At 39.5% G+C, this 9,570-nt stretch overlaps 1 protein-coding gene across 2 annotated transcripts; it reads left to right on the top strand.

Annotated features, from left to right (window-relative positions):
- The first annotated feature begins 370 nt into the window (after positions 1 to 370).
- Positions 371 to 9,370, top strand: LOC18434876 (proline-rich receptor-like protein kinase PERK13). Of its 2 annotated transcripts, XM_006844938.4 has the most exons (9): positions 371 to 706; positions 1,106 to 2,250; positions 3,073 to 3,549; positions 3,989 to 4,075; positions 4,268 to 4,338; positions 4,929 to 5,005; positions 5,497 to 5,644; positions 6,503 to 6,664; positions 8,460 to 9,370. In XM_006844938.4, the coding sequence occupies exons 2-9, from the start codon at positions 1,254 to 1,256 to the stop codon at positions 8,862 to 8,864; spliced, it is 2,424 nt and encodes an 807-aa protein (XP_006845001.1). In that variant the 5' UTR covers positions 371 to 706; positions 1,106 to 1,253; the 3' UTR covers positions 8,865 to 9,370. The 2 variants fall into 2 exon arrangements, with proteins under 2 accessions (XP_006845001.1, XP_020523196.1); XM_020667537.2 differs by lacking the exon at positions 371 to 706 and having other exon boundaries at positions 930 to 2,250.
- Positions 9,371 to 9,570: the final 200 nt, after the last annotated feature.

Raw genomic sequence — 9,570 nt, 5'->3', positions numbered from 1 at the left:
TAATTGTAAAATTTCAAGTTTTAAAAAGAAATGTAGATCGAACAAATCTACAAAAACTCAAAAATCTTAAAAATTGATGGTAAAAAAATGCATTACAAGATGTACTATTTTCAAATTTTGAAATCTATTTTTTTTTTCTCATGTCTATGCATCGTCATTTTGAGATGATCAATTTAAAGATTTTTGAGCATCAAAACAATCTTTTTTAGTAAAAATTTTGAGATGCGTTCCAATTTGATTGTTTAGAGCCTCGGCTCTATATAAACTTTTCCCTTAACATAATATTTAATTTAACAGAGTTAATAAAATACACATAGAAAGAGAAAAAAGCCGTTTATTTGAAGGTTAATGAAATTCTCGAAGGTCTGGCGGGGATTGAAGCCCGGCTTTTGTATTTGATATTCAGACAAATTTCGCGGATCCGCCAAATTTGGAGGAGTTTGATAATTTATTAGAGAAACGGTTTGAGGAGTTTATTATTAGTAAAAAGAATAATCAAACTATAAACCCTCCTAACACGTAGGCTTTTTTTTTTTGGTTTTCCTCTTTTATGCATTTACATTTTACAGGGTAGGCTTCATTGTTCAAAGCCTTCTCTCTCTCTTCTTTCTCTCACTAGGGTCGATGGCGAAGAAGGACTCCTGTATTCAGGCAATTTAGCTCCACCCCATTTCAAAATGGGGCCTTTTGCGTCGGAGGAAAGGAGGTCTGGTATTCATTTTGCTAAAACTCCCTCTTTCTCTCTTTTTCCATCTCTTTCTCTCTCTTACTGTTTTTTTTTGTAGAATTAGACATCAAAACTTGATCTTTTAGGGGATTGCCGTCTGGGTGTTGCTGGAAATTACAGAGGAAATTCGACATTTTGATTGTTTTATCAGAAGCCAGAGAACATAACTGAAACCTTTGGGTTTTTTGATATCTGAATGGAGGGATTTAGGGCTTGAGATGTTGGCATTTTTTCTATCTTTGCGTTTGCAACATTTACAAATCGAGATTGGAAATTTGGAGGGGAGTTTTATGTCTGGCTCTGTTTTTTCTTCCCACTCCCATAATTGAGAAAAATTTGCTTGATTTACTGAAATTGGAATTCTTGGTTTGGATCCAGAGAGAAAAACCCATAGGAAAACCAGCTCGAAACTAAAGGAACCAAATAGCGGATTTTGGATCTGGAGAAAACATCTCAGGGGAAACCCAGCTCAAAACAAAAGAAACAAATCCCCCCCATAAGCAAATTGAATCATACAGGGAGCAAAATGTCTAATTCAGCTCCAGCTCCTAGTTCCCCATCATCTGGTAATTCAACCTCAACTGGTTCTCCTCCTCCAAGCCCTCCTCTTACCCAAGCCTCTTCACCCCCTCCTTCTCTCTCTCCAACACTCCCTTCTCCCCCCCTCCCTCCTCCCCCTCAATCCAGCCATAATCCCCCTCCTCCTTCACCGAATTCCGGCAACAACCCCCCAGAAAGCCCTCCCTCACCACCAGGTTCTGGCCAAAACCCGCCAGAAAGTCCCCCCACCCCACCCTCTCAAACACCACCAAATTCTTCTCCTCCAACTAGTGACCCTCCCCTTACTTCCAACCCCTCACCGCCGCCAACGCCCAGTTCGCCTTTGCCTGGATCCCCTCCATCAATTTCGAATTCTCCACCTTCAGCCAATCCCCCCCCTTCCTCTCTCTCTCCTCCCTCCTCTGTCCCTCCTCCACCTAAGAAAGAATCACCTCCAACCCATTCGAGCAAATCACCTCCTCATCCTGTTACTTCATCGAGTCCTCCACCTTCTAATATTATATCTCCTCGTCCCCCTTCTGATCGTTTGCCTCCTCCTGACTCCTCTTCGCCCCCTCAAATTACGTCTCCGCCCCCTTCAGAAGGGACACCGAAAACAGACTCACCTCCGAATTTAACCCCCCCCATTGTGCCCCCCCCAAGTGGAGGTTCAAGCCCAGTTACACCAACACCTAGTTCCCCCGATCGTTCTGTTCCTTCCAATTCTACCTCTCCTCCATCTCAAACATCGACCAAAGCACCATCCACTAGCCCCCCCTCCTCTTGGCATGGTGTGACTGAAACAGGTTCAGGGTCCGGTGGTGGAATTGGGAAGAATGGGGCCGTGGGGATAGCTGTTGCTGGAGTGGTTTTGATAGGCTTGATTGCGGTGCTGTTCATGTTTACAAGGAAGAGGAAGAGGAGGGCTGATGGTTTGGCTGATCCCTACAGGCCTTCGCCTGGGAGTTTCTCCGTTAAATCAGGTAAAGAGGCAAATTTCCTTTCTTTCTCTTGTTTGGTTTGCCCTTTCTTTCTTTTTGTTTTCCCTTTTGTTGTATAGGTCTTTCATTCTTTGTTTGTTTGTACTTTTGAGTGAAATTTGGTGTGTGTTTCTTTCACTTGAAGAGTGAATATTTACTTATCTGAAAGAGCAAAAAAGGAAATGAAAGGACCTATTTTAATTTTCATAAAATTTGGATATCTATATTAGGTCTATGGATTGCAATGCTCTGTTCTAGCTCATTTTGCTTGTCTTATTGGCACATTTATGAATTAGACCTAGTAATTTGATTAGTTGTTGTAGGTTAATCTATATTTGAGAAGCAGCAGCGTGTTTTATTTTTTCCTCGTTCTGTCTCCCAGTTTGTCTTTGTGCTTTTTTTTTTGTAGTTTTTTAATCTATTTATAAATGTGGTGTTCATAGGAGTTCTTAATTATGAATGGGTTTCAACTGCCACTTCATGAGCTGCAGTGCTTGAATCATCTTTTTCAAGAAAATTATTTTACTAGGATCCTAGTATAGCAGTTTAGAAAAGTTCTCTAGTTGATAAATGCTCATCAAGCAGATAAAGTGCAATAAACCAACTGCCAAGATCATAGTTATGAGATGACTAATATGTTGCATGCCCATTTGTTCTCTTATATTGCACCAAGAGGGACTCCACATGCATATAAAACACACACTTATTTTTTATCATTGTCTTGAAATTGTTGTTGAGCTTTTTCTGTAGGCCTGATGGTGTTATTCTCTTTTAGATGTATATTGCTATGGGCATAAGGCTGATACAATTCTTTTGTCTCTCTAGATGGCTATTACTATAGGCAAGCACCTGCTGTAGGAAACTCTGCTTTCTCGGACTTAGGCTCTGCTAAGCGCCCTCCTTCACCTCCTCCAATAGGAAATGGCTATGCAGGCTACAATGGACATGGGTTTCAACAAGGTGGACCTCCTGAACCATCGGGCTTGGGTCATTCCAAATCTTGGTTCACTTATGAAGAGCTAGTGGAGATCACAAATGGGTTTTCTCAAAATAATCTTCTTGGAGAAGGTGGTTTTGGGTGTGTTTATAAGGGGCATCTTCCTGATGGGAGAGAAGTAGCGGTGAAACAACTCAAGGCTGGGGGTGGACAGGGAGAGAGAGAATTTAGGGCTGAAGTTGAAATCATCAGTAGGGTTCACCACCGCCACCTGGTTTCTCTTGTGGGTTACTGTATAGCTGAGCACCACAGGTTGCTTGTCTATGAATTTGTTCCAAACAATACTCTTGAGTATCATCTGCATGGTAAGATTGTCTTTTTGCTTTGGATGAGTAAATGCAAAGCATAGTATTTTGTGCTTTTGGGAAATAGAAATAGTCATACTAGCTGTGGTTTTGGGAGTGAATTTTGTTCTCATTGCCTTGATTATTGCAAAGTATACTGTAACCCAATGGGTTATAAGAAAACCATGGTCATTGGGGTCTTCACCATCCACCAGAACCGTGGGTAATGATGGGGAGGGTGGGAGACACCATTGGCATGAAGTCCTGTTGTCCAGGTGGTATTCATCATTCATTGGATGACGATGATCCCAATAAACTGTGATTATGCCATATTGCATTGGATTGTAATATAGTTTCCCTAATTTGTTTAGTGATTAAAAATTTCCCTATTTTATTTAACTTGTTTCGCCTTGTCTTGGATATCTATTATGTCTGAATGTGGGTTGGCTGTTATTTCTAGGAAGAGGACAACCTGTCATGAGTTGGGGAATAAGAGTCAAGATAGCACTTGGTGCTGCTCGCGGATTAGCATATCTACATGAAGACTGTAATGCTCCATATCACTTGATCATCTATAGTTGGTTGTGTATTCAAAGAAAAGGAACTACACACACAAGACACAATACAACATGCACACCTGCACACACATCTAGTTCTTTAGTTAGTAGAGGCTGCCTACCTGAAGAATACATGTGGCTCTTAATAATAAGTTATTTCGTCTCTCTGTGGTTTTTATCAGGCCATCCCCGAATCATCCATAGAGATATTAAGTCGGCAAACATACTATTGGATAATTCTTTTGAAGCTCAGGCATGTATATTTATGCTATTTTTTCCTCTTGAATTGACTTTATTTACTTGGCCAATGAAAAGGAATTCCATTTTTTTTGTTTCTCTTACTCCACTAAAAAGTTGTGCTCATTGTTTAAGATTTTAACCAAGGATAGAAATAAAAGTAGAGCTAATAGATGGCATCCGAATGACATCAATTAACACATTTTAATTTTATAATTTTCCTTTCTGTTTGTGGTTTTTGGTATAGAAAAATGTTCCATTTTCCTTCCTGAAATCTGATTTGACTATTCAACATAATCTGCTCGAATTTTTAACTTCTGGTAAATTTCCTCATTCCGTTGAAATTTTTTGGAACAAAATTTGGCCCAATTTTCTGGTAGAAACGACTTTGAAATCCAATGCGTCAACCCTAGTAGGTTTCTCTTTTTGGTGGGTGAACTGAATTGACCATAGTGCTACAGCCCTCACTTCTAACAACTGAACCAAACGAACAAACTCTCCTGAAGCCTTTTATAATGACTAGGCTTCATGCTCTTTCTTATGAAAAGAACTTGTTATTTTACTTCACTGAATATGTGTACCCTTATTTTTTGATATGTGTTGCAGGTTGCAGATTTCGGGCTTGCAAAGTTAACCAATGATACTTACACTCATGTATCAACTCGTGTTATGGGGACATTTGGGTAGGTTTTTTGCCTTATATGACTTAGTTTCATCTTTAAGTTGGCCATCCTGGGTCTATGTAGCTCGTACCAACTGACCTGTGGTGTGGATAAAATTTTTAGCTATTATTATTATTATTTTTTAATAACTAAAGGATGTGCATGGATGAAATGGTCACACACTCAACAAATTCAGTTCCATTGATATACCTGGTGTACACCGTCTGTGTGTGGTATATATATGGTACACATCCAGATCATCCTCTCTCAGTGCTTGACAATGGTTGGTGGAGATTAAGCAATTCCTGTTTGGTGTTCTTCATCAGGTACTGAGGTTAATCTCCACCACCCATTATTGAAAAAGAACTGTGGTGTCCTAGCTGTGTAATGTAAAACATTAACAGTCTAATTATGGTATTCTTTCACTTCAAAAGAAATCCTTAAAAGCCTTTTCTGTAAAATTAAAGATCAGTTCAAGTTTTCAGTCTTATACTAGGATTCCTGCTTTTCAGATATATGGCACCGGAATATGCATCCAGTGGCAAGTTGACTGACAGGTCCGATGTCTTCTCTTTTGGGGTTGTGCTTTTGGAGCTTATAACTGGTCGAAAACCTGTTGACACATCTCAACCTCTTGGAGATGAGAGTTTAGTAGAATGGGTAAGCAGTAGCTGAGAAAGTTTGGACTTTGCAGTCCCTGGCCTTCTTTGTGCTCTGCAATATAACAATAACTAGCCTTTTACTTGTGCATGCATTTTGGGTTGTTGTTTACTTGATTTCAATCTAAACTGGTAGAGTAAGTACAAGTGGCATTTTACAATGGTTAGATCTATGATATTTAAAAGATTTTTAATGTCAATAGTACGACTATGCCATATATGTCCTTCCAACATAAAACATTCAAATTATTTATCTTGTATCAAAGTAACGTTGCAGCGGCTATTATGTGCAACAAATTTAGGTTCTGCATTGATGTTTGTGTATCGCAATATGAAATTAGAGCTGCAACGAATGTGTGCAAGAAAGTTGTATATGGTTGTTTTTATTGTTAGAACATCTTCCCGTCCCAACGGAACTCCTGTAACTGTGGAAAGGAAAACCTCATAATTTTCATGTTTAGTTTGGGTAGCTATTCTTTTGGAGCTGTGCATTTCTTTGTATGCACCCCATTTTAGTTGATTATATCATTCTCTATGATTTCTTTGAGTAACTTCCAATGATGATTAATAGTACAATGCCAGAAAACCATAACAGTTGTACTATTATGACCAGGGATGGTATCTCTATACTCAAACCCACCCTACAAAACCCATTTTGGGCTTGTGATCAGCCCCATTGTTGACTCTTGAATGAGATCTCTGGATAGCTGAAAACTCCTCGATGTCTCTTTTAACATGTATTCAAGTCTCTTTGTTGGTGTTCTTTATTTGGTAACTCGTTTTCTAGTGCATGATCTGTTGGTTCCTGAATATGTTGGTGATTCAGATATGTTTACACTTGTGACTGTAAACTCTGTAGGCTCGACCGCTGCTGAGCCAGGCTATTGACACTGGAAATTTTGAAGAGTTGGCTGACCCCAGGCTTGAGCAAAACTTTGTGGGAAGTAATATGTTTCGCATGATTGAGGCCGCTGCTGCTTGTGTTCGCCATTCGGCTCCAAAACGGCCTCGCATGGCTCAGGTAAGCTTTGGATCTCTCTCTATCTCTCTACACATGCACACACACTGGAGACGTATATGGTGATACCATGTAGGATTTACCATACTAAGTGTTCGTCATAACATCTTAACTGTCCATTTGCAATATTTGATGGTTATAAATGATAGTGCCTTTCTTGGCTTCGACAATGGCAAACCATAGGTTACTCGCCTGGGTGATCACTATTGTCTATAAATCTCTATTTTGGAAACATGCAGTGTAAGATACCATATACCTCACATTTGATAGCATATCCTGTCCCTCTTTCGCTTTGTCCTTGTGTGTGTGTGTGTGTGTGTCTTTCATTAATTACAAGCAGCAGTCAATCCTTTTGGTGGTAATATTTCACTGTATTTGAAATTTTCTATTTCTGTAACCGGTCATTAAATATGGAGAACCCCCTATATTTATTTTATTATTATGTGTATATTTGGAGGATTTCTATCGGTAATAAGTGATTTAAGAAGGAAAAGATCAAAAACACTCAAATACCAGTGCATGATGAGTCCTCCCTTACGATGATGCCCTTGTCAAAGTAAATAGACCTATTAACTTTTCCTGTGCGCCTTCTCTCTAATTAGAATCAATAAAGAAGACTATTCCTACCTCCCCAAATAAGAATAAAAAGACACCATCACTTAACTGCAAATTGTCGAATACCTCTTCTCGAAGCTGAAATTCTCTGCAAATTACCAAACCTCCCCTTGATGGAGAGGAGAAAATAAACTGAGGAGAAAATGTACTTAGTGATGAAAGCAGTTCATATGCATATTACCAAACAAATATCAAGGGGGTTGAAACCCTTTATAAAATCCTCTCAAGGGGTTATAACATCTCAATTAATATTGGAAGATTAATTTTGAATTTTATTTCACTCAAGTACTTCAAAAGTTACCCATAGTACCTCTATTCATGTCTGGGAATCCTAAACAAGCATAGGCATTTCAGTAATTTAAATCATCTAAGAGGCCCCATTCATATGACATGAATACCCCTGCTTGTTCATGGTGGGTTAAATTGCCGAAATCACCTTGCTTTTCCATGTTTCTCAACCAATAGGGACAATTTGGGAATTTGAGAAGTTTTTTAGGAGGTACTTAAGTGAAATGGAAATAAAAAAGTAAACCCGCTAATGTTAATTGAGATCTTTGGCTCCTTCAATAATTTGTAAGGGGCTTTAACACCTTAGATGATATTTCCTCATCTATTCAATAAAGTGAATAGAAAATTTAAAAGTAAACCCTCTAATGTTAATTGGGATCTTTGGAACCATTTAATGATTTTGTAAGGGGTTTTGACCCCTTAAATGATATTTTCCTATATATTTAATAGAGAAAATGGATGTGACGAAGAAATTTACCTTGCTGCATTCTGAGCAGCCCATAGGAGGAGATGAGATACTAGGCACAAAGAGGAAAATTTACTCAACTGCAAACTACCAAAGCTCATACTTCATGGAAATGGGAGAAAATTCATTGAGAAAAACTACAGAACTAGTTACCAACAAATTTATTTTTCATCAAGATGAGGATATATAGGCTTTGCAGAGACCAAACTGCAAATTCCAAGGCCACCCTCTTGAAGGAGCTGAGAAAGTAGAAATAGAAAGGAGAAAATTTTCCAACTACAGATCATTAAAAATACACAGGGATTACAAAAATTTCAATTATATAAATTCCCTAAATGGTCCCTTAGAAGATACAAAAAGAGAAACACCAAAGAGGGGAAAGTTCTTTCTGAAGCACATTACCAAAATGCCCTTCATGTGGTTTTTCAGGTGGTTAGGGCACTAGAGAACGACTCAGACATATCGGACTTGACCAATGGGGTGAAGCCTGGTCAGAGCACTGTGTTCAACTCCACCCAGTACTCTGTTGATATCAACAGATTCCGTCGCATGGCCTTTGGGAGCACAGACTACAGCTCAGACTTCCCCGAAGGGTATAGTGGTGGACCCCACTCCTCGGGACATAGCGGTGGTCCCTACTCTGGCACGCATAGCGGAGGGTCCCACTCCCGAGAGGTTGGTGGGCCCCCCACCACGAGGACCAATGCCTCGTTGAAACTAGAGGATGCCTCATCCCCTATAGGTAGTGACTACCCAAGCAGCGGGGAGTCTGAGACCAGGGCCTTGAATCACAAGAGGGACGAGAGGAGCTTTAGAACTACAAATGCAAGGTGACACACTTGACTTGCCGGAATTTGAGATGCGCTATTTGGCAGAATCCGACACACATGGGCTTGCATGTATCGAGCATTGGGGTATAGAGTATTGGGTATGGAATGTGAAGCTCTTAGTGTCTGGCTTATTGGGGTTGTATCTGACCTCTCTGATACAAAAAAGGTTGAGGTGTTGAAAATTGATGGAGCTGCTGGAATCTTATATGCTTGTTTTCTGGTGGGTTTGTTGCCTGGAATCTAACAACACGCTTCGGGTGAGAAGAAAGGGGGCCGAAAAGCATGTATTCATTTGTTAAATCATTCCATATTTTTTGGTGTAATTTTATTTTTGTTCCAATTGGTGAGGTGCAGTTTGTAAAGGATGGGGTCCGGGATTTGTGTGATGGAGGGGTCTTTGTTCTCTTGGGGTTTTTGCTTCGTAAAAGCCAACATATTCATGTGCATTGTTGCTCTCAATCTGTACCTTGAGATTTTGGGAAGAAAATCTTTTGACCTTTGCTTTAGGGATTTTAATATTTTAATGGGTTTTCTTGTTCAATTTTTACAGGGAAAAAAAAAAGCGAAAGACTTCTACCCCAATTGTATTGTGCTTAAGTTCGCAAAAGAGGATGTAAGAACAACAAATACTTGGGAAGCAAAGAATTACGGGCACTTTTGGTTACTGAAAGTTGGGGATTCTTTGGAATCTCGTGCTTTACGGTGATCCA

The sequence above is a fragment of the Amborella trichopoda genome, chromosome 1, assembly GCF_054954075.1.
Source record: "Amborella trichopoda isolate Santa Cruz 75 chromosome 1, AtrichopodaSantaCruz75HAP2 v2.0, whole genome shotgun sequence".
In the NCBI taxonomy this organism is placed as follows: domain Eukaryota; kingdom Viridiplantae; phylum Streptophyta; class Magnoliopsida; order Amborellales; family Amborellaceae; genus Amborella; species Amborella trichopoda.
Note: the sequence above shows the minus strand (reverse complement) of the source record. Positions and strands in the feature narration are given on the sequence as shown.

Coding starts and splice junctions, on each gene's coding strand:
- LOC18434876 (XM_006844938.4), top strand. CDS start 1,254: ATGTCTAATTCAGCTCCAGCTCCTAGTTCCCCATCATCTGGTAATTCA. Junction 3,550..3,988: donor TCTTGAGTATCATCTGCATG/GTAAGATTGTCT, acceptor TGTTATTTCTAG/GAAGAGGACAACCTGTCATG. Junction 4,076..4,267: donor AGCATATCTACATGAAGACT/GTAATGCTCCAT, acceptor GGTTTTTATCAG/GCCATCCCCGAATCATCCAT.